Source organism: Cavia porcellus, unplaced genomic scaffold (assembly GCF_034190915.1).
Source record: "Cavia porcellus strain 051 isolate PalLab524CR breed Dunkin Hartley unplaced genomic scaffold, mCavPor4.1 scaffold_32, whole genome shotgun sequence".
Classification (NCBI taxonomy): domain Eukaryota; kingdom Metazoa; phylum Chordata; class Mammalia; order Rodentia; family Caviidae; genus Cavia; species Cavia porcellus.
Genome location: NW_026947515.1, coordinates 28,794,209 through 28,820,672, shown reverse-complemented (window position 1 = coordinate 28,820,672; position 26,464 = coordinate 28,794,209). Strand labels below are relative to the sequence as shown.

The 26,464-nt window shown below is 52.8% G+C and overlaps 1 protein-coding gene across 1 annotated transcript in view; it reads right to left on the bottom strand.

Moving 5' to 3' along the window:
• Rnf213 (ring finger protein 213) overlaps positions 1-20,800 on the bottom strand; it is a 92,722-nt gene extending 71,922 nt beyond the window's left edge. Inside the window, exons 1-10 of the mRNA XM_013147143.3 lie at positions 20,581-20,800; positions 19,375-20,503; positions 12,864-13,024; positions 4,388-4,891; positions 4,008-4,130; positions 3,294-3,469; positions 2,709-2,864; positions 2,086-2,285; positions 986-1,266; positions 303-559 (exon numbers count right to left, since the gene is read on the bottom strand). Coding sequence (XP_013002597.1) covers positions 303-559; positions 986-1,266; positions 2,086-2,285; positions 2,709-2,864; positions 3,294-3,469; positions 4,008-4,130; positions 4,388-4,891; positions 12,864-13,024; positions 19,375-19,471 — 1,955 coding nt within the window. The 5' untranslated portion in view covers positions 19,472-20,503; positions 20,581-20,800. The remainder of the gene's footprint in view (positions 1-302; positions 560-985; positions 1,267-2,085; positions 2,286-2,708; positions 2,865-3,293; positions 3,470-4,007; positions 4,131-4,387; positions 4,892-12,863; positions 13,025-19,374; positions 20,504-20,580) is intronic.
• Positions 20,801-26,464: the final 5,664 nt, after the last annotated feature.

Genomic DNA, 26,464 nt, shown 5'->3' with positions numbered 1-26,464 from the left:
TATTCAAAAGAAACAGAGGCTGGGCTCTCTCCACAGCAGAGCACTTGCTGGGATGCCCATGGCCCTAGGTTTGACCTCTGGTACCACCACCCAGAAAAAAGAGAATGAGAACACAGAACATAGCAACATGAATTATAATGCACATGGCAGGACAGACTGACATGGCAATGGTGAGTGGCAGAATGACAGGCAGCTTTTCTTCCTTTCACGTGCTCTGAGCCATCCCGCAACAAGGGCTCGTCTTGGTAATCAGACAACCATCAGAACAAACAGCTCTACACCCTTGACAACAGACAGAATACCTCTCAGTGGTGCTGCGGAAGTGGCGTAGGTCGCTGTGCAGAGCATCTGGCAAACTGGTACTGGGGATCAGGAGGCAGCTCAGGGAGGTGTCAGATTTGGGTAAGGAAATGTGGATTTTGTTCACTATAAAAAGGACAATCAGGCCCATCTGAAGTTTGCTCTTCACTGGCAAGTCTTTAGGCAGAGGGTCCCCACTCTTGCCTTCCAGAAATGGGGCCATTTGTTTCTTCAAACACTCCCACAGGTGTTCCTTCACCTGTGCCCAGGACACAAAGACCACATATGAGCCACACAGTACCTGCCCCAGAGCCTGGATAATAGCTGGGAGGGGCCCGAGAGTTTAGGGGAGTCCCCAGCCCACCCCACTCCCACCACCCATTGGAGTCCTGCCTTAGATGCTCACAGAGTCCACTGTCAAATGCAGGGACACCTCCAGGTCACCTAGGCCCTACACATTCTTTCCACTCTGTCCCAGACCATGTGAGAATTGGGTACCAAAGTGGGCAGGAATCAGGAGGAAGGAATGGAAGAGGGAGAGAAGTTCCAGGAGGTGAAAAGGGGAGAAAGAGACAGAACAGTCATCCTGTGTCCCCATCGGGGTCCGGCCACTCAGTCAAGGCTCCCTATGGCTCCTAGCAGGTGGCTCTGGCAGCCCCACTACGTACACTAGGGGCAGCCCTACCTCCTCCACCTTGTACTGCAGATCACTCCATATCTCCTTCTTCCCTTCATAAACCACAGGCTCTCGGATGACAAAGTGGAACTGCATGAACTGGGCAAAAAAGTTCCTCAGGTTGATGAGGTTCCAGGTCTGTAAGATGCTGAAGATGCGGTCCAGCATGATCTCAGCTGCCATGTGCTTCCCAGCCACCAGGTCCTTCCTCAGGTTGTCGTTCCACCAATTCGTGGCTTTCTTTAACACCCCAGGCTTCTTGCAAATGATGTCATCATACTGATGCCATTCTGGGATAATGGCAAGAACAGTGTCACACCCAATCCATGACAGCACATGAACTCAGGCCCCTCCTGGGTGGCAGCGACAGTAGGGAATGGCCAAAAGAGGGAACAAAGAAAGGAAAACCAAAGATTCTGGGGAACTCCATCAGTCACCCCTTGCCGGTCATTCCAGATGGCTCATGGGAAAAAGCCTTAAACTCAAGCCACAGATCTGTGTGACCATGCAGCTCTGCAAACTTGCTACTTGTGCCCCTGAAATACAACCACGTGCAGGTGACACACTTTGCACAATGATGACTCTGTGGCTCCCCAGCGGTGAGCACCATTCTGATGATGACTGACATGGTGCAAGAGCGGCTTCCTCTGTGTGTACCACGAACAGTGATGCCTCCCCACGACAGGGTAGCTTCCCTGGCAGCACAGAACCCTGCACTGCTGCCTGCTGTGGGGTGAGAGCCATATTCATGGTTGTTGTAAGAACTGGCTGGACTGTAAGTTTGAGTCCAGCCCAGGTTAAGTTGGCAAGACTGTATCACAAAAATAGTTTTCTTAAAAAGGGATCGATGGGCTGGGGGTTTAGTTCAGTGGCACAAGCAGCCGTTGGGCAAGCAGAAGGTCCTGAATTCCATCCCCTGTACCAAAAAAATAAAGGGATCGAAAGGTAGCTCAGTGCAAAGGTCCTGGGTCGAGTCAAATCAAGCTCAGAGTGGGGTCCAAACGCCTCTCCACAGCCAAAGCCATGCCTCCACAGACTGTCTCATGAAGCAGCAAAGCAGAGGGAGACGGGGGCCAAGCAGGACCAAGAGGATGGTCAGGAAGGCTCACCTCCATTAGCCTCCAGCTGTGGTGGTATGTGCAGACAGCGGTTGACATGCTCATCTTTCTTCTGTTTCTTGTAGATGAATTCATACTCCATGGAGTTCTGGGCTTTGAAGATGAAGTACTTGTATGGGATGGGGCAGTCTATGCTCTCCTTGGGAATCACCATGCTGCCCTCGATGAGATACCCAGTCTCCTGTAAGTGTCTGTGAATCAACGGGACACTGGGAAATTATCCAAAAGTCACATCAGGCATGGTGGCACATGCCTGTAATCCCAGCACTTGGGAAGCTGAGGCAGGAGGATGGTCATGAGTTCAAGGCCAGCCTGAACTGCATAATAAGACCCTATTACAAACAAGAACAACAACAACAAAGTAAAACCTGGGAATGTCAGCTGTTCTCTAGCCACCAAGGTGGACACAGCCCACACCAACAGATGCCAACCCACAGAACATGTCTAAAATAGGCCAGTGACCAGCCAGACCTAGAGGAAGAGCTAATGCGACAAAGAAAGGCACCATAAGGAAGATTTGTTTGAAACACTCATTTTTCAGAAGTTTAAGAATGTCATCCAAGTCCAAATGCCAATCGCTTACACCCACCTGGGCGAGCCCTCAGTGTACTCACTTGGCAAAATGCATCTTGCAAGCATTTGTCCACTCTGGCTTCCCAAGTCCTTTGCCGCCTCGCACAAACACTTGATGGCAGCTGGGGTCAACTTTGAAGTCCTTGGAGAGGATGGCGTGGAAGTACACAGTGAGTCCTTCCCCGGGGCCCAGCATGCTGGGGAGAGCAGACAGGCAGGGGGTAACAGCTCACGTGTCTGCCCCTCTGTATGCATTGGTTCACCTGCAGACATGCGTGTGCACACACACAGACACACAGGCACCATCCCTGCTTTTCTACTGTGCAATAACACAAGCGAGCGGACAGTGCTGCCCAGAGCACACATACACGGCGCACAGGAAGCCTTTAGTAGGGAGCCCATGCCTGTAGCTGAGGGGCTACAGGAAGGACCTGGGGCAGTGCAGGAAGGAATCTGGGCTGTGATGCATTCTGGGACCTTCTGTTCTGAAAGGCCATATTGGGACCCCAGGGACAATCAGGAAAGGAAAATTTGGAACAGGCCCCCCAGCCAGCAGTTCCCTCAAAGATGAGCTCAACAGAGATGTGGCTGGGGCGGCCCCCCTTGCTCAGGCCACCCAGCCGTACCTCGCTGTGACCTCCTGGGCCACGACGCTCAGGTTCCTCTGCTCCTTCTCATTTTTCACAGTCGCTGGTTGAGTTCTATCACTCTCTTCTGCCTTCTTCCTGTTTTCTAGCATCACATGTTCGTTTTTACTGGTTTCCCCCCCAGCATCAGCCGACTTGCCCTTGGCTTCCGCTTTCTGGAAAGAGCAGCCCAACCCAACTGTGAAGACCAGGTCTTGAGCTGTCGCACAGCTGCCACAGTGGCCCTAAGGACTCCAGTCTGGTCCACTCCCAGGTCCTCGAAGGAGCCCTTTCTCTAGCCCTCCACCCTTGCGGTTGGCCTCTTCTCCCCTCACACACGTGGGGCACCAGCTGCCTTCGGCTCTGAGGACAGGCCCACCATAATCCCCACCGAGGGGCCCCTGGCTGCACCAACCCTTCTGTTAGGACAGGTTTCCAGGTGGCCCATGCTCACCCCTCACTCCCACTGGGCTCTGCTCCTCAGCACATCACAAGGCCTTGCCCGGCCACCCAGCTAAAGGACGGACCTTCCCTCAGGGCCACCTGCTTGGGGTCCTGGCAGCACCTGCTTTCCTTGTGCACCCCTCTAATGAGCTCCAGCAGACAGCACCTTGGTCCCTCACACTGTACCCTAGCACCCCACAAACGTTCCCAGAGCGTGTGAAGGGCTGCAGAGGAACAGCTGGGATGGACACAAGAAACACAGGCCTCTACCTGGCAGGATCCCTGGGGTGTGTGGGGGCTCTCCAGTGGCTGTTGGGCTGCCTGAGTCTTGTCCTTCATATCCTCGGTGGACTTGTTTGCTTTGTTAGGTGGCTCAGCTGTCTTACCCGTTCCCTGAAAGAAATAAAGGACCTAGCCCCTGAGTCCAGGTGACAGAACACAGGGACAGACTTGGACTCGGTGGCACATGGCTCAGTACTGGCCGTAAACTGAGAAGGAGGCCAGCAGCCCTTTTCCTGTCCTGGCTGCAGGGAGCAAGTCTCAGGCAGCAGAGTGATGTCACCCCTGCAGACACAGTGAGGCAACCAGCGTGTGGCACTGTGCCAGCCACCTCCCCGACACTCACCTGGGGTGCTGGCAACCAACCCTACCTGCTGTCTTTGCTTCTGTGCTTTCTCCTTGGGCTCTGAATTGTCCCCTGGAGACTCAGACTGCTGAGTGACATTCGCAGCTCCAGGGTGGTCTTTACAGGTGGAGGTAGTTGGGCTCAATTGTTCTCCAGAGGGACTTTGGTCTCCAGAGCCCACCAGGGCATGGGAATCCTGCCCTCTCCGGGGCTCTTGGGTGCCACTTGGGGCTGCACCAGTAGTTCCGGCAGGCTGATCCTCCATGGGGCTGTCACCATCCTGGGCTTGCACAGCAGAGCCGAGGGAGACAGCCTCCTCCACCGGTGGTGTCCCTGAGGCCAGAGGATGCCCAGGCTGGCTGGCCAGGTCACCCTGTTGGGCTTGGCTGTAGGACATGGATACATCCAGGGAGCCAGGGCTTGAGAGCAAACTCAGACTAGACAAGTCGGGAAGAGACAGGGACAAGGAACTGGAGTGCGAGGGGTCATGCTGGTTCTGAGTTTTTTTCTTCCTTCTCTTCTTTTTACTCTAAACATTAAAAAAAAAAAAAAAAAAAAAAAGACACTGATTTTACTTCTTAGATTTTTCATATGCTACCCACTGTTTCTTTCCACTTTCTCAGGCACCTGAAGCTTAGCTTGGCAGACCGCACTCACGAACTCTGTTCCATCAGCAATTGCTGTGATACTGGGAACCAAGCCAGCGCCTTTGCACTGAGCTGTACCCCAGCCTTTTTTTATTTTCTACTTTAAGATAGGGTCTCACTAAGTGATTAAATTGCCTACACAAGGCTTGAGCTTGCAATCCTCCTGCCTCAGTCTCCCAGAAATACAGGTATGAAGCAAAACACCCACGTAGTTTATGTTTGACAGAACAGAACAAAGAAACAAAGGCAGGGCAGAGGAAGATGCAGTGCAGGGGTAACTTGCGTTCTGCCCTTTCCATAGCTGCACCACACATTAGGAGCCCAGAATGGAATAAAGAGAAGGAAGTGGGCATGCACAGGAGCGGAGGGCTCCTGGCTGTACTCCAGAGGCACATCGGACCCAGCGTAAGCACCTTCCCTGCCTCAGGAGCCAGGACTGGAGCCTGAGAAGCAGGGTGGGGACTCTGGGACCCCATGGGTGTGGCATTCTTGAGGGAATGCTCATCTGGTCACATCATTCTTAGGCCTGCCACACTGACAGGCAGCCAGCACATGCTGCCCCAACTCCCTACTCCTGAGGTTAAGTCAGGTGGGAAAGGGATACAAACAGTGTGGGTTCATCTGCATATAATACAGCCAGCCACCTTGTGGGTCAGCCTGCAGCTACCCCAGAACCCTAAGTGACCCCAACAGCTGTGCCCCAGTGGCCAGCACACCACGGGGCATCCTCAGCTCCCCAAGCATTGCTAAGCTTTTGAGAACATGAAGTTTAACACAGAACTTTCTCCAGCTTTGGAAGGCGACAAGTCAGGAGTGCAGACCTCGTTGTCATGCAGCACGGCTCACCTGTATGGCTGGCCACCAGGGCTGTGTCTGCATAGGCTTCCAGGGCCACAATGTGAGGGTGACACCAGGGTAGCAATAGGGGGCTCAGCCCCACAGTGCCTTAGGGACACCTAAACACCCCACCTTCTCACTCCATGCCCTGTGACTCTTGACACGGTGCATCTGGAGGTCCCACCTCCATCAGCTTCCTGCCGGCTTCCAACAGGCAGCTGCTGAGTCTCACTGAGTCAGACGAGGTACCCACTTCTCCGCACGCTGGTGCGTCACACAAGCAGCCTCACTTGCACAGCCAGCTCCTGAGCCACGTGAGCTTCTGCAGGAGGACACCAGGGGCCCTCATCCCACAAAGCTGACAACATAGTGGGGCTGATACGACACATAGTTACATGGGAAGCAAGGGTCAAGGCCAGCAAGGATGGCACTGGGGTGGTCAGAGAGGCCTCCCTCAGAAGGTTCCTGGGGGACACAGAACAGGGTTGGGTCTAAAAGAGGCTAAAGCCTAAAAGAGGGGCTCCACCTCCTCCACAAAAACCCTTGGGTTTCTGTTGTCTCCCATGACTTCCTGCTTACCCAGACTTAAAACTTCGATCTGGCCAGGAGTGGTGATGCATACTTGTAATCCCAGAGCTGAGGGAGGCTGAGGCAAGAGGGTCGGGGCTGGAGGGAAGTCCAATCCTTGCGCAGGCAGATGGGTCTCAAATGGCCCCAGGTATTGTGCTTGGAAGCTGACCAGATCACAGGTGCCACCCTCACCAGTGGATCCTGCACTGATGACTTCGTGCTGACTTGTGCTTGGAGGCCTGGGCTCTAACTTGGCAGGGTGTATTCCTGCCCTGGCTCCCACCCTCTCTCTGCCTCCTGGCTGCCCAGCAGGCCACATTCTTCCACTGAACCCATTTAGCCTTGGAACTGGCTGATTGTGGACTGAACCCACTGACTACCTTCCTTTAAGTTATGGGGGTCAGTTATTTTGTTTCAGCAACAGAAAAGTGACTAATACAACTGATAAGGGGGTGCTGGGTGCTCTCCAAACCCATACCCTCCAGCAAACAGGTGTTCACCCCCACAGCAGGGCTGGTAAGAAGGGCTATACAGATGCACTCTAAGTTACATCCTCAGTCTTTTTCAGTTTCTTATTTTGAGACAAATCTCACTAAACCACCCAGGCTAGGCTTGAACTCTCAATCCTCTTGCCTCAGCCTCCCAGAGTGCTGGGATTATAGGCCTGCACCACCATACACAACCAAATAATCCCAATGAAATGATAAACTTTTGGGGCTGGGGATTTAGCTCAGCGGCATAAGCGCCTGCCTTGCAAGCAGGCAGTCATGAGTTCAATCCCCGGTACCGATAAAAAGGAAAAAGACAAAAAAAAAAAGAAATGATACACTTTAAAAAAGGTCATTTCCTTCTTATAAGAGTAGAAAATAAGTCCAGGTGACCGATGTTCTAACTGCTTGATGGCGTGGATATCAGCTCTCACAAATGCTCCAAGAGCATGATACTGACTGGGGCCCCACTGTGACCAGCCCCTGGCCCTCTGGACCTGTTCCAAGTACAATCCCTAGCACCTGTCCTTCAGGTATAGACCTTAGGGACAGCTGCCAGCTGCCCTCCCTGGGGAAGGTGGCTCAGAAGGAGGGAAGCACTCAGCCTCGAGGAGAAGCTCGTGGCATTTGGAGGGCACAAATCTCCATAAGACTCAAGGGGTATGGAGAGGGGGGCCAAAAGGAGAGACTTCTTGTTCCCTCCGCATCACATGGGGGTTGTGAGGATGATAGCAAATACAGGGGTGGCCCAGGTAGACTCTGAAGGACTAAACCCAGCTCCATGATGAGCCAAGATGGCGGCCAGGCAATGGCCCAGCCTGTGTGCCCTAGCCATGTTCAGCCCACTTTGGCTACATTCGGACAGCAGCTGCCACTCATGCACCGTCCTTGTTCTCCAGTGCTGGGACAAAAGCCAGGACACAGGGCCTGCTAGGCCAGCACCCTGCCACTCAACTCCATTCCTAACACCCTTTTAATAAAATTAAACCCAACCCTGAGAGGCAAAACAGGCCATCCAGTTGAGGGAAGCCACTCCCTCACCCTTCTGAAGTGCTGACAGCCACTCTGTGTCTCTCTCCAAGCTGCCTTTAGCACCCTTGACCCACCATTCTGGATAACTGGTCCTCCCTGAGAAATTATGAAGTGTCGCTGTCCCTGACCTTGTGTGGACACCTCCTGGCCTGGCCCCAGGCACAACAATAGTTGCAGGTTCTATTCAGTTTTTAATGAAGCTTAGGAACACTGGCACTTAGAGGGCACGGATCCCTGCAGGACCCCTAGGGCGGGTCAGTCACCCTGTTCCTTAAAAGCCAATGTGATACATACAGCATTCCCGTTATTTTCTAGAACTCTAAAGAAGTTGTCTTATATTAAAATATGTAACAACCAGGACATATTTTAGAGTTAGCTTGAGCTGAGAAGCTGGCTTCTTCCACATGGTGAGCCTGGGGTTCAGACAGCGCTGGCCTAAGATGCCAACTCTCACTGTTTCCTGGGGACGCTCCTGTCACCTGTCTCGGCACCTACAGGGAATACTGCCATCACCAGCTTGGGAGCTTTACTATCAGTCTTCATTCCTTGTCTTCTTTTTTCTGTCCTTTATAGGTTTTCTCATCAACTTACAGTTCAGGTGGATTTTTGAATATTTTTTGCCGACTTCCAAAGAAAGCGAATCCTTCTCAGAGCTGTATTATTTTCCTACGTAGTTAATCATTTCATTTAAGGTAGAGGTCTGGAGCAAGGACAGAGCTTTGTCCGATTCTTCATGGGCTCAGACTTTTTCCCTCACGTATCAGTCCTCTATTTTACATTTTTGGGGGTGCCAACGATGGCACCCAGAACCTCACAGCCTCAGCTGGGCCTACCCCTGTGTGCTGTGCAAAGCGGACCCTACAGAGCACTCACTGCCACACAGGAAGGACACACCTGGCTCCCAGCCTTCCACCCTGACCGGCGCTGGTCTCGTGTATGCACGTGTGGTGACCTTACTCAGAGGATGGCAGCACCCTCTGCAGAAAGGCCAGAGTTAAACCTCACAGTATCACCTGCTGGTGCTCAAGGTTACCCTGTTCCTCCTAAGCAAAAGCACTTTCACTGCACCCAGTTCTGCATTTCGGAGACAAAGTCTTTCTGTGTGATGTCTTAAAACCTGCAATTCCTCTGCCTGGGTGATGGGAGTACAGGCATGCACTCCCCCAGCAAGTGTCATTTCTTATGTTGTTAAGGAACCCTATAATGCCCCCAAATGCTGCAGAGAATGAGGGGCCCCAGGACTGAGCCTCTGGAGACGGACACTAAGTTCAGCCAGGTGTCCACACTACGGCAGAGACCATGCCATGACATGCTGACAGGGGACCAGTGTAGCCCCAGTAGACTCCCCACTGGTGTTGGGTTCCTGCAACCCCAGAAGTCTGGATCCTGCTCTGCTCTGTGAGAAGGGCCCTGGCTGCTGTGGAGCTTGCCCCAGGGAAAATTTCTCCAGATGTCAAAGAAGAAAGTTTCATAAGAAATAAAAGCTGGAGACAGGATGGAAGGACACAAAAGTGTCCGTGAAATGTCTCCTTCCAAGAGCCAAAACTTTGCCCCTCAAGGGGTGAGGACTGAGACATGAGGGCAGCCTGTTGGCATGCAAGGCTAGACAGAGGCATCAGAACAGCTGTGCATGCAAAACACCTGCTCACAGTCTGAAAAACATGCGTCCTCTACCTCAAACATGCGTCCTGCTTCCTTCTCTTGTTCGGTGGGTAACAAGAAGCTTCTAGCTCATTAGCACCAACAAAAACCTCTGGGGCAGCTCCCTGTTGAAACACGAGCCCCTTCAGACAGGGCAGGGTTACCCCATGCACTGCTCCAGCAAATTCTCCATGACCTCCACCTTCAATAAGGTCAGGGCCGCTCGGTGGGCTGGCCCGTGGCTCCCGTGTCCTCTCTTCCCATGTCCAGCGTCCTGCACCCCACCCAGTGGGGGAGCCTCACAGCTGCACTTGGAACTACACAGGCCACTGTCAGCTGAAAACGGCAAGAACACACCATGCCTGGGACACAGGACAGCCCTATGAGCTGCTCCCAGGAACAAGGCCACCAGCTGCAAGCACACTCTGAACGGCACCTGTGGACCGGGCTTTTGTTTTTACAAGTTTCCTTCAGTGATGATACTGTACATAGCGTTTTCTTTTCTTTCTCTTTTTTCCTCTTTGAAGTACCAGAGATTGAATCCCAATTGCCTCCACACTGAGCTGCCCGTCCCGTGAGTCTGCTGCTCCTCTGTTTTTTTCTTTCGTGTTTTTGAGGCAGGGTCTCATTAAGTTGCCCAGGTTGGGCTTGAACTTGTAATCCTCCTGCTTCAGCTTCCTAGAGTCCTGGGATTACAGATGTGCACCACCATGCCCAACCTATAATGTTTTGTTGTTGAGATGAAATTTAGAGCTTTTTCCTTTATCTGTGGTGCTGGGGATCAAGCCAGGGACTCACGCAACCCAGGCAAGTGTTTAACCACCATGCTACATTCCCAGACCCAAACAGGCCACCTTCAAATGAATGCTTTAATGACTTTTCTAAAGTCACCAACTAAAGTTGTTAATCACCACCTCTATCCAACAGGTGTCCTCAAAGGAAACCCCCTGCTATGACATGGTAACTCCTTCTCTCTCCTGCCAGATCCATATTCTCTCCATGGACGTGTGCACTCCGCCCTGACCACACCAATGGGTTCCCTTCACCCAGCATACTTCCGAGGTCCATCCCTGGCACAGCTTGGACACACACGCCTCCTTCTTTTTCATAGCCAGTAACAGTCCACGGCGTATACACGTCTCGGTTTATCCATTCATGCAGCCATGGACATGTACCATGGTTGCTTTTTTTCCGTTTTTAGTACTGGAAATTGAACCCCAGGATCCCCAGCTTCAAGCCCCACAGCCTTTTTTCAGCTCTTTATTTTGAGACACAGACTGGCACAGGCTGGGTTCCAATGTACAACCCTCCTGCCTCAGCCTCTCAGAATACTGATAGTACAGTCATGTGCCACCACCTGGCCACATCATGCTGTACTGAACTTGAGGGGAAGGTGTTGTGTGAACACCTGCTTCCATTGCCCTGACACCTGTACCCAGAGGAGGGACTGCCGGGTCAGAGGGCAATTTTATGTCTACTTTTCGAGGAACAGTCTGGCACAGTACTACGCCACGGCTCTAATTCCTGCCCGTCCTCGCCACCAGCTGTTCCCTCCTGGTGTGTGAGACAGGGTCCCTTACTGACTCCAGCTCAGCTTCCTGGTCACTGCTGATGTCCACACTGTGTCACGTGCTTGCTGAGCACATGGAAATCTTCTCTGGAGAAATACTCCAGCAAGTGCTCTGCCCATACCTAGGTTGAACTGTGTTTTATTGTCAAGTTCTAAGAGTTTTCTGTATATCATGGGTACTAAATCTCCATCCGATATCTGATTTACAAATATTTTCTCCCTTTTTGTGGGCTGCATTTTCTATTTTAAATATACAAGTTTTCACTTTGACAAAGTCCAAGTTGTATTTTCTTCTTTTGTTGCTTGTGCTTCTTTGGTTTCACGTTTAAGCAACTCTTGTTAGACATTAGGCCTGCAACTGTCCATGACATTCTCTTAAAATCTTATAACCTCTAGGTTTTAAGGATTTTTTTAGATACAAAATTACACCAACAGTTTTATCACTCAGCACTTGAGTGTGTTACTATCTCCTGGACTCCATGGTTTCTGATGAAAAATTGGCCATTACACTACTTGAGAAATCACTTCTACAGCACAAGCCACTAATCTTTTGAAGATTTGAAGACCTCTTCTTGCTCTGTCTGGTTTTGAACTCACTACCAGCTCAAGCTGGCCTTGAATACAAATCATAAACTCACACGCATCCCACACTCAGGCCCTCATCACATATACTACCACCAACACCCACTGCTCCCCTGCAGACACCCACCACAGAGCGCAGTGCGGCCCGCTGTGTCCCTCCCACCGCTGCTGCCCCACAAAGCTCCCCCCACCAGGAACACCACCGAAAACCAGCCCATCCCAGTCACAGAGAGACGACTTCACGGTGGGACGAGGTGGCACATGCCTGTGATCCCAGCACTCCAAGAGGCTAAAGCAGAGGACTGCAAGCTTCAGCCCAGCCCAGGCTACTTAAAAACTTAGCTGGACCTGTGCCAAAGTGAAAAAGAAATTTAAAGGGGCTGGGGATGTAGTTCAAAGAGCAGAGGCACTGGGTTCAATTCTCAGCACAAAAATGAATGAGTGAATGAATGAATATAATTTTTAAGAAGCCAAATTCCCCTCCCCTGAACCCAGCAGGAAGCAGACATTGGATGTGGCCACTGGGGTCCTTCCCGGGCTGGAGCAAACATTTCTAGGTAGCTCCCTTGGGAAGCCTCCCCAGGACTCGCATGAGGTCCCGCCTGAAGAAATGCTTTCTGGTGTTTAACACGCTGTGGGCTCTGTTGGAAGCCATGGGGGACAGAGATAGGCTAAGCCTTTCTCTTGGACGAAGGATCCCCACCTACCTGTGTATTCCCAGTCCTGCCTAGAACCCTTGAGCCCACCAATCCCAGGACAGAGAGGCTCAGAGGAAAGCAGGACCCACAGACACTTGGCCCACACCCACAAGTGTCAGGTCAGGGAGGAGGACAGGTGATCCAGGGACCCTGTGATGGAGGAGGCAGACATGGGACAGCTCTGTCACTGCCAAGGAGCAGGGCTCTGCAGGCTGGCAACACAGCACTGGGGGCTGGCTAGACAGTCTCTAGCAATGCTACCCCAGAGAAGACACCACAGGGACATGGGGACAGTGAAGGTCTCTCAACGTGGACTGAGCTGACCACCAATTAAACCACCTCAAGGAAAAGCTTTTGGGTAAAAAAGAGGGCAAGGGGGCAAGTGGGTACAAGTGACGACAGGGGAGACAGGCAGAGGCAGAAGCAGCTCCCTCACCTTCTGGACTACGGTCCACGAGGCGTCAGAAATGGAGTTCTCTGGACTTTCCTGCCAGTCGCCGGAGTCTGGGATGGACTGCAGGTCCCTGTCCTCCTTCAGAGGTTTCCCAAGCTCCTGCTCTCCCTCGGGGGCTGAGCACGTCAAGGAGTTCTTGACAGCTACAAGCAGATAAAGGAAGATCAGGGAAAACCAAGGGGCCCAGGAAGGGGACACCAGCCCTCCGTCCTCTCCCCTTGCTGAGGCAGATTAGCATGGTGCTACCCCGGGGCCAGGCAGGACCCTGACCCCAGCTGTAGTACAGAGCAGGTCAGAGAAAGAGAGGGACAGTCTGAACATTCACCTCTCCAGTGCCTCAATTCCATACTTCTAAAGCAGTGCCCACTCATTCCTCCCCTTCTGAGAGCTCCTCCTCCCATGGAGGCCCAGAGGCCTCCAAAGCCTCTGGATTCCTGGCTCTGACCCACCTGTCCACCTGCTAGTCTATACCTATCCACAGTAGCCATCTACCTGGTGATACGGTCACTCAAAACCACCTGCCAGGGCCCAACAGGCCACTTCGAGGGGCCTCCACTTTCATGCCTGGGTCTCTGTAACTCCAGCGCTCTCCCCATTCTGTCTAGAACCTTCTCTTACCCTGACCTCCTGAGACCCCTCTCCCAGGCTGGCTCCAAGTGCACAGCTTCCTCTGGGTGCTTCCTCTCCAGGCCCTCCCATCTGCCCACCCCTAGCTGTACCTCCCTGTCTGCCCCTAGCTGCGCCCCACAGACTCTGCCCACTCTTGAGAGCAGGACCACAAAGGCCTGGGTCCCTGTGGAGCCCATGCCTGGCCACAGGAAGGACTTAGAAGGACAGCAAGGCCTCCAAATGTCTGCAGGCCTTTGCCCGCACTTACTCCTGTACAGCCACAGAGCAGAAGCTGGAAAAAGATCTTTAAACAGCCCCGGGCCACATCCCTTTGCACCCCCAGCACTGAATTAGAAACCAGAGGCTCTGAGCTTCCTCCCTCCCCCTGGGGAGCCCTGGGCAGCCTTGTCTGTGAAAGGGCCTCGCTCTAAGAATAAAGTACAGTTATGGCAATGGTCTAACATGGTGGAAGGCCAAAGTGGACCTCATACCCTGACGGCCACTCCCTCCTTCTTCCCTTTCAGCCCAAACTGTTATTTGCTTTCTTGTTTCTTTCCTCTTTGCTGGAAGAAAATTCTAATCAGTCCCTCCCACATCATCAATGCCCCGCCCCACTGTGCGCCACTTCCGATCAGAGGTCACTCTCTGACCCTCTGTATCCGGGCGGAGGAAAAAGCCAAATCCCCGTGGGCTACAGGCTTCTCTCCACATCCTCAAATAAATGCCCACTTCCACTTTCTTTTCTTTCTTTCTTTCTTTCTATCATGGCAGAAAACTCTAACATCGTCCACTCAGGACTTGGCATCTCCCTGAGCCAATCAAGGTGAAGAAGGCTGCAGGGCTCACAGGAGGGGGTCCCTGACACGGCCATACCTCCCCCACTCCTGGCAGAGGTACTGACAGTTCCTAGGTGTGATGCAGGCTGGCAACTGCAGCACCATTCCCCCTGCAGCCCAAGGACAAGCTGACTCATGGAGGGCAGCAACGTGGCCAGGACTGGAAGCGGGGGCCAGAGGCCTATGAACAACCAAACCCTCCAAGCAGGAGCTGGGGAGCTGGACAGCTCCAAGGACTAAGCATCAATACAACTCAGGAGGCTGAGGCAGGAGGATTACAAACTCGAAGCTAACCTAGGCAACAAAAAGACCTTGTTGCAAAATAAAAGATTTAAAAAGTTAGATTACATTTAGCTCAATGGCAATGTGTTTGCCTAGCATTCACAAAGCCTTGGGTCCAATCCCCAGTAATACACAAACACACACACACACACCCCTTCCCTACACTAAAAACAAAAAATAAAAATCAACTGAAGTCAGGTGTTCAGCTGGCCTTGGGGCACCTCCTTGTAATTCCAACACTCTGAGAGGCTGAGGTAGGAAGATCTCAGGTTTGTGCCCAGTTTCCACAACTGGGCAATTTAGCAAGACTCTGTCTCAAAATAAAAAATAAAAAAGGGGTTAAGGCCATAGCTTAGTGCAAAGATTCCAGATTCAATCCCTAGTTAGGGAGGGGCCAGGCAGAGGCCAAGGTGGTTAAAAGATAAAGAGACACACACTTGAGTGGTCTCTGAACTTCCCAAAAGACACTTGGCTTCCCCGCCAATGAGAGAAATCACAACAGAAGCCATGAGAAGGCATTTCCACCCATCCCCCAGCATGGTGACAGGACCAGCCCCTCTGGAGACTAGAGAGGCTATGCACGGAAATGGAGCCCTTGGAGACCGGTCGCTGGCCACAGGAGCTGCAGGAGACCTCAGTCCTCCTCTGAGGCAAGTCGTCTGCCACTCGCAAGCAAAAAAAAAAAAAAAACTGTTTGTAATGTAGGCTGGCCTTGAACTCACTATGTAGCCCAGACTGGCCTCAAATGCACAGCGATCCCTCTGCCTCAGCCTCCCTGCTGGGTTTACAGGTGTGTACCACTGGCTGCTGTGTACATACTTCTATAGCAAAGAGTGACACAAGGGGAAGTAGCCAAATACAGAAAGCAAAAGAACAAAAGGACAGAAAGGCTCAGGAACCTGCCCTGGCCCCCCAGCATGAGCAGAGAGGTGGGCTAGAAGAAATAAAGACAGGTGGCTAGGTGTGGTGGCACACACCTACAATTCCAGCACTGGAGAGAGGCTAAGGCAGGAAGATCGATGACATTTGACATAAGCCTGGGCTACACAGTGGGTTCAAGGCCACCCTGAACTAAATAGTGTGACTGTCTCAAAAAAATTGTTTTTAAATTTAAAAACAGAAAAGAAAACAAACAAACACACAAAAAAGACAGGCAGAAAGGAGATGAGCAAATCCTAACTTTAAAATTGCACTTGTAAGACAGCTGCAGCTTCCTGGTACTGAATAAAAGAAGACGAGAAAAACAAAACTGTAGCAGAGAACGGTGGCGCACCCCTGTAACCCCAGGACTCGGGGAGGCCGAAGCAGGAAGGTTGCAAAGTCAAGCTCAGCCCAGGCAACTCAGTGACTCAGTGAGACCTTGTCTCAAAATAAAAGATAAAGGGGCTGGAGATGTTGGTCATGAGGCCGTGGTTTGACCCTAAGTACCAGGAAACAAAAACCCAATGAAAACACATTAGGCTGCAGTGGCTCAGTGCCAAGGGCGGGCAGTGAAACCCTCCAAAGGAGGGCACTGCTGATGCCAGCGCTGAAGGTCCCAGAATGGCCAGACCCCAGACACAGCACAAGGAGGGTGTCAGACTGGGGCTGGAGCCATATGGGACAGGGGCAGCGCTTCATCTGGAAGATGCAGGAGCTTTGGAGGTGGACGGTGGCAGCAGCTGCACAATCCCTCGAGGGCCTGGATGCCCCTGACCCCACACCGGGAAGGGGATCTGTGTGAAATCATGTGACTGCTTTGTCACCAGTGAAAAACGTACAGGCACACAGTACAATGCCACTTCGCCTTGTGTGTCAGGGTTGGAGCCAGGGGGTAGAGCTGAGCAAAACTCAGAACCCCCCCCCCCCAAAAAAAAAACCTCAGAAACCCAATACCCACAGCGCGGGCCACTCCCCAGCCTGCCTACCCCATCCGTCACGCCAACCCTGGCACAGGCCCTGGTCCTCAGGCTGTCCTTGAAGCTGAATCACCACAAAGAGGACTCTTCACCTCCTCTTAGCCTGCACCTCACCCATCCCCACCAGAGCCTGGGCTGAACCCCTGAGGAGTCACTCCTGAGCTCATGGTCCCTACTGCCTGACAATTCTCATGTCATCTTTCCTTCATAATAAAAACATCTAACCTTCCTGCAAACCTAGAAAATGAGAGGGAAACACATGCCCAGCGTGTCACCCCTCAAAGTAACCTTCCAGCATTTGAGGTGTAAGGTCCACTGGAGCCCCTGGGAACTTGGGCAGGCAGGGCTGGCAGTTTATGCTTTGAACCTCCCAGGATACCTCATGCCCTGCAGACACACAGGCAACCCCAGTTCACAGTATTCAAAGCCCTCACCCTGGCCACACCACTATCTCCCACCTCCACTAGGGACCCTAAGTCTTCCCTATGTCTTTATCCATGAGGTCCTCCAAGACCCAGGCACGTGGGAGCCTCTGGGCAGGGAATGTGCAGCCTCTGTTGACCAGCAGATCCCTGCCCTGAGTGGTGGAGAGCAGCCCCCTGGAGCTGGCAACTGGGACCCTGGATCCCCATCTCTAGCCCCCAGGCCTGCTGGCCCCGGGGAGGAACTGCAAGTGGCTGTAAGTAAGGAAAGGCTGTAGCCTTTTGCCAGCCAGCCGGTAACCGGCCTGTAAGTCATGGCCAAGTTGCTACCCTGGTTTCAGTTTCCTTTTCCTTCTCTTCTAGGGGGAAGGGGACTGTGCTGGGATCACACACCGCTCCAGTGAGTCGCTGAGCCCTGGTTTCAGTTTCTACTCCAGCTGCTTGTGAGGAAACTGCTCAACATCTGGGCAAAAGCTACCACACGCCCAAGCACTCAGACAGCCCTTCACTGTTTCTCCGTCTGTTGGTGAAGCTATGGTGACCCTGGCAGCCTTGCCCAAGCCCCACTCAGAATGAAGGAGGGCCAGGAGGGTGACCTTTCCAGCAGACCCTGCCAGGGCAAGGCCACTGGTCACCCATTTCCCCATGGGAGCCTGAGACTTAGAAAAGCCACTCGGGCTGTCTCCACCACCCCTTCCGGCCACACTCAGGAGCCTGACCACCAGCTCTGACCCATCTCAGTAATTACCTAGCTCCCCCACACCCGTAAAAGCAGGATTGTACCTGCTCAAAGGAAATCTCACCAGCACCTGCGTTTTCCCTTCAGGCTGAGGCCAGCAAGACCTCAGTCAAGGTTCCTCCCAAGACCTGGACTCCAAAGGGTTCAAATCCTGCCTCCACCAGGTGCCACCTGTGTGGCTGGCTGAGTTACTTAACCTCTCTGTGCCTTACTCCTAGTATTTGTGGTTTATCAGTTACATATGCAGCCCAGTGCCAGGCAAATCTCAGGGAGCAGCCCGGGCTTTTCTAACGGCCAGAGTTGCAAGCCTCCGCCTCCCCAGCCCTACATGGGCAGATGGGCTTCCCAGTGTCCAGGCAGCACAGCCCCAGCAGGTGGGGTGTCCCACGGGATCCAGGTACCAGAGGTCCACCAATCACTCTGTTGGTCACCAAATGCACTCATGCTGCTGTGACCCAACCAGTCCCAGGAGATGCAAAAGAAAAACCAGAACCCTTAAAATATGACCCAAAGCCCTTTTCCAAAGAGTCAAGAAGAAAAGGAAATCCTAGGGAGGCTGAGGCAGGAGAATTGCCAAGTTCGAGTCCCATCTAGGCAACTTTGGGTGCCCTTTCTCAAAACTTAAAAGTATAAAAAGGGATGGGCATATAGCTCAGTGATAAAGTGCCCATGGGTTTGATCCCAGCACCCCTCCCCCCACAGGAAATCAGTGAGACAAAAATCAACAACCAACAGCAACCTCCTCACATTCACACCTCTTGGGCCCAATAAAGCTCTTGTGAGATTCAAGTGCAGAGAGACAGCAGGCTGGAGCCACCCTTCCCCCAGCGCCCAGGTGCAGCGGAATTCCCTCCGAGGACCTAGGAGGATCTGTGTGTGCACAGCACGAGGTGCAAGTTCAGAAACAATCGCGCCAGTTTTCCGGGCGGAGTAAATGCTGAGTGCTGATCTAGTACTAAGCACTGTGAGAGGCCCAGAGCACAGAGACCATGCCTCCTTGGAAACCGCACAGTGATGCCCCGGAGCCAGGAGGGCCGAGCTGGCTAAGGGCACCAGGGAATCCGGGGGAAGGGATCACGGTTTAAGTGGGTGCTCAGGACAGCCTCGCTGGATTGCAAAGAGTGGGCGGGGGTCAGGGCTCAGGCGCTGCTCTGCAACCCGGGAGCAACAGGTCGTGGGAGCAGGTAGTCAAAGGCCCTGCGATGGGGGCACATCTAAGGTGTCCCAGAGGACTCTGGGACGGTGGGAGGGGGCAGAGAGGAAAGGGAGTGGGCAGCAGGCCGTCTGGTGGCCCTCGTGGGCAGGTGAGAGCCTTCAGAGCGCCCCACCCTACCCCAGAGCTCCTCCATCCTTCCACCAGCAAGGGAAGGGGCCTGGGAGAGCTGTGGCAACCCCTTGCGGTCACCCTGCCGACCAACACCGAGTCCTCATCCCGACGTCCTGAGATCCTCCCAGGACCCTCGGCTCTGCTGGGGCGCCCCACGCATCCTAGGGAAAGCAGAGCCCACCCCACCGCCCCAGTTCTTTCAAAGAACCGAAAGTGAAACTTCAAAAAGACGACTGGCTCCGCTAGCAAAGAGCTCCCTCAAAATGACCAAGGACCGTGCTTCTGCGCAGAGCTCGGCAGCTGCGGGAGCCCCCGGGGCACCCACGGGCGGGGCCAACTTCCTGGGAAGCAGGCTGGGCCGCTGCGCGCCGGGACCTCACCTGCCGCAGGCGCCGCGGGGGGCAGCCGATTTCCACATTGGCTGCAGAACTTGGGGTCTTGCTCGCTGGAGACGTGCCGGCACTGAGGGCACCGCATGCCTGGCGGAGCTGCTGACGGCCAGCCGCGCTCTTCCGATTTGCGAGAAAGGGCGGGTTGCTCCAGCTGCCCGCTGCAGGCCGCGCCTCCTGTCACGTGACCACGGCCCCAATCGGTTTCATTTTCTGAGAAATGCCGTCCCAGCAGCTCCCCTAATCGATCTAAAACCCGGCCCAGTGTGTCCTCTGCTCCGGGCTACTGCCCTATGCCAAGTCTCTCTCTGCCCTGGCTGGACTCACTGCCCTCTCGACCCTCCTGGTTTCCTCCTGCTGCCTTCCAAGTCCCTGTTGCTATTCAGGGCCAAAAAGGCCCAAGCTGTCCAGCAGAGATCGTGGGCCAAACTTCGGGGTGACGCCTCAGACGAAGGGGAGGGGGTGGGAACACGAGCAGAGCTGCAGCTGTGTGGACCCTGACACAGGACGTGGGGGGCTACTTGGCGGCCTGCAGGGCTGGTGTCTCCGGGTTGCACCAGGAAAGTGGGCAAAATACTTGACCGCAAGCAGCGGCAGGTGAGCATTAGTGAGTCATCCTGTAGGAACGGCTGGTACGGTCAGCATCCTTGGTGAGCCCTGTGCAGGTGGATGGGAGCCCACAGCTGCGGAGGCCACCTCTTCTCGCTGACCAGGGCTCTTGGTACCTTCTACGGTGTCAAATTAGGGGGCGCTCACAGCAGAATGGAGACAGGGAGCCCCTCAGCTCTGGGCCTGCACAGCAAGGCCCTGGGTGAGCACTGGAAGACCCATCTCCGCTGGCCTCGAACCAGAGAACCATAAAGCAGAGGCCAGGACTGCTTCTCCCATTGCTGGGAGGCTCCGGGGGCTCCAGGATACCCCCTGGCGCCTGGCTCCTTTCTCTTCTCCCAGGACTCGATCTCCACTACTTGATTATCAACTCTTTAGGCCAGGCCTCAGATAGGGGCACGGAGGGGTATGCCCCTCCCCCACGCAAACATCTTCAATGGTTCCAGTCACCCCCGATCCTTTTCTTTCTACAATTGGGGGGTGAAAAATGGCTCCCGGTTCTCCGGCTGGGCTATGAATGAAAACAACATGAAACAGATTAACAAGAGGGAAAAGTACATATATGTAATTAGGTACTTATGCACTCACCGGAGTCCCACAAAATCCAGAAGTGGGATCAGGCAGCTGGCTGAAGGTTACACAGCCTCCAGGACCGCGGGAAGGAAATCAGCTGGGGGCCCGCAGTGGCCGGCAAGTGGGGGGTGTGCGGGTGAAAGCTGGAGCCCGGCTCCGGAAGAGCTCGAGTGTTGTTATGCAGATGTGGGTCCTCAGGTGACCCGGGCCTGTGCCGAGGTTTTGTTTTTCTTAATGTAGATTTCCTAGAAGGATGTAAATTTTTCTTAGCAGAGGATTCCTGGACCGGCAGGCCTTGGTGGCCCAGAACTGGAAGGCCAGCCCTCTAAGAGGCTGAGAATGGGCGATACTAACTAGAAGCCCAGGCGGAGCAATTTAGTCATGTAGCCAAATTCCTAAAACTAAAGATAAGAAAAGGGCGGGGATATACCTCAGTGCAAAGGCCCTAGGCTTAATGCCCAGGACCATTTTAAAAAGAAGGGAAGAGTGGAGGGAGAACGGTGCGTTTGACACCCGCCGCCCCAGTACGCGGGTGCTCATGCCCACTCGCTTTTAAGGCCGCTACAGCCAAGGGCGCCCACCCTGGCCTCGAACCTCTGGCCCTGGGAGTTGCGAGAGCTGCGCTCCGCGTGCTGCCGCTCCGGGCGGCAGCGCCTTTCTTCTAATTGGCGCCGCCCAAAGGCTGGGAGAGCTCGGGGTCCAGGGGGCGCAGCCGCAGGTCCAGCTGTCCTGGCCGAATCGCGCTGGCCCCGCGGCCGGAGGGCAGGGAGCCCTACCCTTCCCAGATGTCACCAGTGCCCCTGGAAAGGTCAGGGCCCGCCGTCCGCCGCGGGAGAGCGGATCCAGGGAGGGCTGGACCCAGCTGGGAAAGCGAAACTCGGTGCCGGCCAGAAGAGGCGGCCAGACCCCTGGGCCTCGGGACGCACGCTCCCCTCCCCCTGCCACGGCCCCGACCCCCCAACCCTCGCGCCCGCGACCCGGACCCGTGAGCCGCAGCCTGCTGCCCCGGGGGGGACCCCTCTCTCGGGCTTGCACTCCTGCCTCGGGGCCTTTCGCACCCAAGGGACCCGAATCCCAGCGGCCCGCAGCGCCGCCCCGGTCCTCCAGCTCTGGGAGTCCGCGCAGGCGGACTGGATTCCCACTGTGCCCTCCTCGCTCGGAGTCGCCTTCTGCCACTGAGCACCGGTGCTGCCGCACCAGGGCCCCAACCGGGTCTCCCCAGCCTCCCCGGTGGATGAGCCGCCCCTTGAATAGTGTGCCCTACCGCCGGGAGGGTCACTCCGCCCGCTTCAGGACACAGTGGAGGTCGCCTCTCACCACGACAAGGCTGGGAGTGGATGAAACAGCCTCAAGGACAGTGGCAGTGGCACTGCTGTTGGAGTAGACCCCAAGCCTGCGACCACGTTGCGCCTCTGTGCCTCGGTTTCCTCATTTATGAGGCTCTTGGTCCTGCCTCTAACGCCTTTGGAGTATCAACTTCACTGATGCATAATCTGTATTCAGTAAAACGCATACATTTATAATTTTCAGCCATGTGTGGTGGTGCATGCCTGTAATCCTAGCACTGGGGAGGCCGAGGCAGGAGCCTTGCCATTCTTACAGACAGCTAAGTTAGGTAGAAGTATTACAGGCAGTCAGACAGGGCTGCGCCCTCAAAGGAGCCAGTGCAGGAAACATGATACACTGCACCTGTGGGGGAGACAGACCCCTCCCGCTGGGGGCCAGACCTTGAGACAAAAGATGAAGCCAGTGCACCACCATACTTCCCCTAAGAAGACACAACAGTGACTGAGATTCTACATAGGTTGGATTGAACGGGTTTTGCCCCAGACAGGACACTGTAGCCGGTAAAGCCAAGGAGCTCCTATCTCCCCATCCCCTAGGAATTTACCTATGGCGCCAAACAAAGACCAGTGGGCTACCTGTGCATCCCTGATGCCCCCTTAGGTTCCACCCCAAACCGAGGCTACTTATGCGCCTCATTCCAGGATGGAGATGCTGCCAGGGGATCGGGGGTGTCTCTCCCCGCATTCTTAAAAGAAAGGGCATTTATATTTCATACTTCTTTTCAGCCGCTGCCGCCGGTCCCACACAGTTCCATCATGGATCACCTTGGGAAAGCCAGGAAGAGCCGCTGTTCCGTTCCATGCTCACTTGCTGCTGCGAGACTAGCTTCCCCACTTGATCCCCATTTAATCAATATTTTTTCCATTTATTTGGTTTGTTTTTTTGTTTGTTTGTTTTGTCTTTTTCCTTTTTATTGGTACTGGGGATCAAACTCACGACTGCCTGCTTGCAAAGGCAGGCGCTTATGCCGCTGAGCTAAATCCCCAGCCCCAGTATTTTTTCCATTTAATCAATGTTACCTGACCATATTGGTTGACCATAGTTTTGTCTTACCTCCTACCCACCTTGTAATCTCTCATATTTCCCCATTTTGGGCCCCCTCACTTGAGGTTTTGCTCTATAAAAACCCGTTAGGAAAGACAGGGTTGTCACCGCCTCATTTGAGACCACTTCTGTCTCTCTCTCAGACAGAAGCTTTCTCTCCCCAATAAACATATTCTGCTCTAAACCTCCGTTATTCCTAAAATTCATTCTTCAGTTTTAGAGAACCCAAACTCACACCGGACTTCTAGCAGGTTGGGAGTTTCTTTCTCCTATGTCACCATAAGTTCAGAGTCAGCCTGGACCACACAGCAAGACCCTGTCTCAAAAACATTTTTTTCCCATTTTTATCAGTGTTGCTGTGGAACAGTCCAGGCCTATGATGCCCACAATGAGGAAAGAATTGCCAAGTGTATACCCTGTCAAAAGTAGTAAGCAGCCACATTTATGGAAGATCACAGAAGCATGTGCCCAGGGCAAACCTGTGTCGACAAATGATAAGACACAGACTGACCAAGACACAGGGGGACAGAAAAGCACTGTGCACAATCAAAGAACACAGAAGTAACCACAGCAACAGACCACGGGTTAATCAGGCTGCTGGGGTTTATGAAGATGCGCTTCAGCCTGGTGCATGTCCTTAAACCCTGACTCTACCTGTGACTGACAGGAATGATGGACAGTGTGCTGAGTTTCTTAGGGACTCAGCATCCCTGCTTGTCCCAGCATTCACTGATCTTAAATTTATTTATCTATTTCTTTATTTGGCCTTTTTGACACAATGACTCATTGTGCATTTCAGGCTGGCCTTGAGCTCACTTCGTAGCTCAGGCTGGTCTTGAACTCGCAACAATCCTTCTGCTTCAGCCTCCTAAGTGCTAGGATTACAGGCATGAGCCACTATACCCAGCTCTTAATTTATGACAGGTGACACCTGTTTATGAACCTGTAATGAGGTGGAGTGAGGTAACTGAAGGTCAGGCTCAGAGGTCCAACTCACAAATGCTCTCGCCTAGAGCACTAGAGGACTCCTGGGTTTTTATTTTCTACTTTAGGAGAATAGAAGCAGGAATGACCCTGGGAGGCTGTTTGGAGTTAAATGAAGTGAAGGAGCTTTGATAGTCTCTTTGATAGTCTCTAACTATATCATAATGTATGTCTGCAGTGCATAAAGGGCACACATACTCATCCTGGGGAGCTGGCCCGTATACAGAAGCGTCTTTAGCTTTTTCCTTCCCATCCCCTCCCTCCCATAGATCCATTTTATGTGCAAATTCAGTGAGTTTTGAGAAATGCATAGACCTCTGCTGGGTGTGGTAGTACATGCCTGTAATCCAGGCAGTTGGGATGCTGAGGCAGGAGGATCATTGCAAGTCAGAGACCCCTGGGCTACAAAGTGAGCCCAAGGCCAGCCTGAACTACATAGCAAGACCCTGCCTCAAAAAGACAAAAAAAAAGCATAGACCCATATATAACTACCCAATTAAGATCCAGGGTAACCACATTGCCCCCGAACCTCCCCTCATGCCCTTCCTAATACATCTCCAGATGACAGTCTAGCCTAGCAGCCCCTGGTCTGAGCTCCGTGACATGAGTGATTTAACCTGGGTATCATTTTTTATTGACTCTGGCTCTATCGAATAGATCTGTTGCCCTGCTAATGGATATTAGGTTTGTTTCTAGGATTTTGTTGTGATTTTTACTTTTTCAGTACTAGGGATTAAACTCGGAGCCTTTACACAGAGCTATATGCCTGGTGTATTTTTTAATTTTTTATTTTGAGACAGGATCTTACTAAATTGCAAAGTAGCCCAGGCTGAGTTCAAGCTTGAGATCCTTCTGCCTCAACTTCCCCAGAGGGCTGGCATTAAAGTCTGGGCTAAGATAATTGTTTTGACTACCCCCTCAAGCCAGGAGGATTTCTCCAGAGTAGAAAGCCAGGACTGAGAAAAATGACAAACCCAGCCCCCCATCTAACCCTGAAAGCTGGCCTCCTGCCTTCGTGGGTGAACCTAAAACCCTTCACCAGAGTGAGCCCCCGCCAGCGGCTCCAGCTGCAGTCCTTTACTATTTTCTCTTACTCTGCTTTTTTATTATTTATTTATTTATTTAGTCTTTTTGAGACAGGGTCTCACTATGCAGTTCAGGCTAGCCTTGAGCTCACTATGTAGCCCAGGCTGGTCTCAAACTCGCAAAGATCCTACTGCCTCAGCCTCCCAAGTGCTGGAATTACAGGCGTTGCACCACCATGCCTGGATTTACTCTCCTTTCTTAAGGACCAGCCTGATCTTTGCCAGCTCCTCAAAAAAAGATTCTTTTTTTTTTTTTTTTTTTTGGTCTTTTTCTTTTTTATCGGTACCAGGGATCAAACTCAGGACTACCTGCTTACAAGGCAGGCACTTATGCTGCTGAGCTAAATCCCCAGCCCCAAAAAAAGATTCTTTACCACTTTCTCTTTCTGTATGCCTCAACATGTAGTAGAAAAACAAATTTAATGTGAGATATACAAATATATAAGAATTTACAAAATTGGCTTACAGCGGCTGCCTGCAGAGTCAGGTGTGGGAAGGTACAGGTCTGTGCTCTGGGGATCTGAAGGGTCCAGCTGAAGGTCTGGAGCTCACTGCAGCATCCCATGTGAGTTCGTATCAGGAGGCCGAAGGGTCTTCATCTATTGAAGGCTGAAGGTGTCAGACCTGACCTGAGAAAGACCTTCACAATAAAGCATGCTGCCCTATGCAAACAGCAGGAATCTGTTAGGAAGACCATGCTGCCCTCAGCAAACAGAAGTGATGGCCAGAAAGAAAGTTAGGATTGGGCATACAATCTGTTAGGTGCCAGAATGTCCAGCACTGTCTGCACATCTGCACTGACCCAAGCGTCCTAAGAACTTTGACCCCAAAAGTTCCATTCAGATTCCTTTCGATTACAAGCCTGCCCAAACCCTATATTAACTCAGTCCTTCCTCTTTCCTCCAGACCAGCTGCTGATAGCACTCTACTTTCAGTCTGCCTGCACCTAAATGAAATTCAATCCAGCCTCTTCCCCAGTAAGCCCGTCTCCAGGTGTTCCCTTTGTCAGAAGGATCTGCACTGGAAGCCAGGAAGTGACAGCCAAGGCCCGGGTGAAGACTGGAGCTCCTTTGAAGAAGAAACGAAAGCAAGGCTTCCTTCTTCCTCTTTACACCATTTAGGCAGCAAATCCGTTGCTGCTGTCACTCACACCCAGAAATCCCTGTGCTGAGCCAATTTAGTTAAACTCTTCTTACTCAAGTTGACACAATCAGTTAACTATTGCACTTTCCAATTAATTTTCTTCCCCCTGTAGATTGGTGCCATACTTGTGTTCGTGTGTGTGGGGGGGTGTGTGTGTGCATGTATTTTGTTTGTATTTTGAGACAGGGTCTCCTTATGCAGTCCAAGATGGCTTTGAACTCACTATGTAGTCCAGATTGGCCTCACCCTTGCAGAGATCCTCCTGCCTCACCCTTCCAAGTGCTGGGATTACAGGC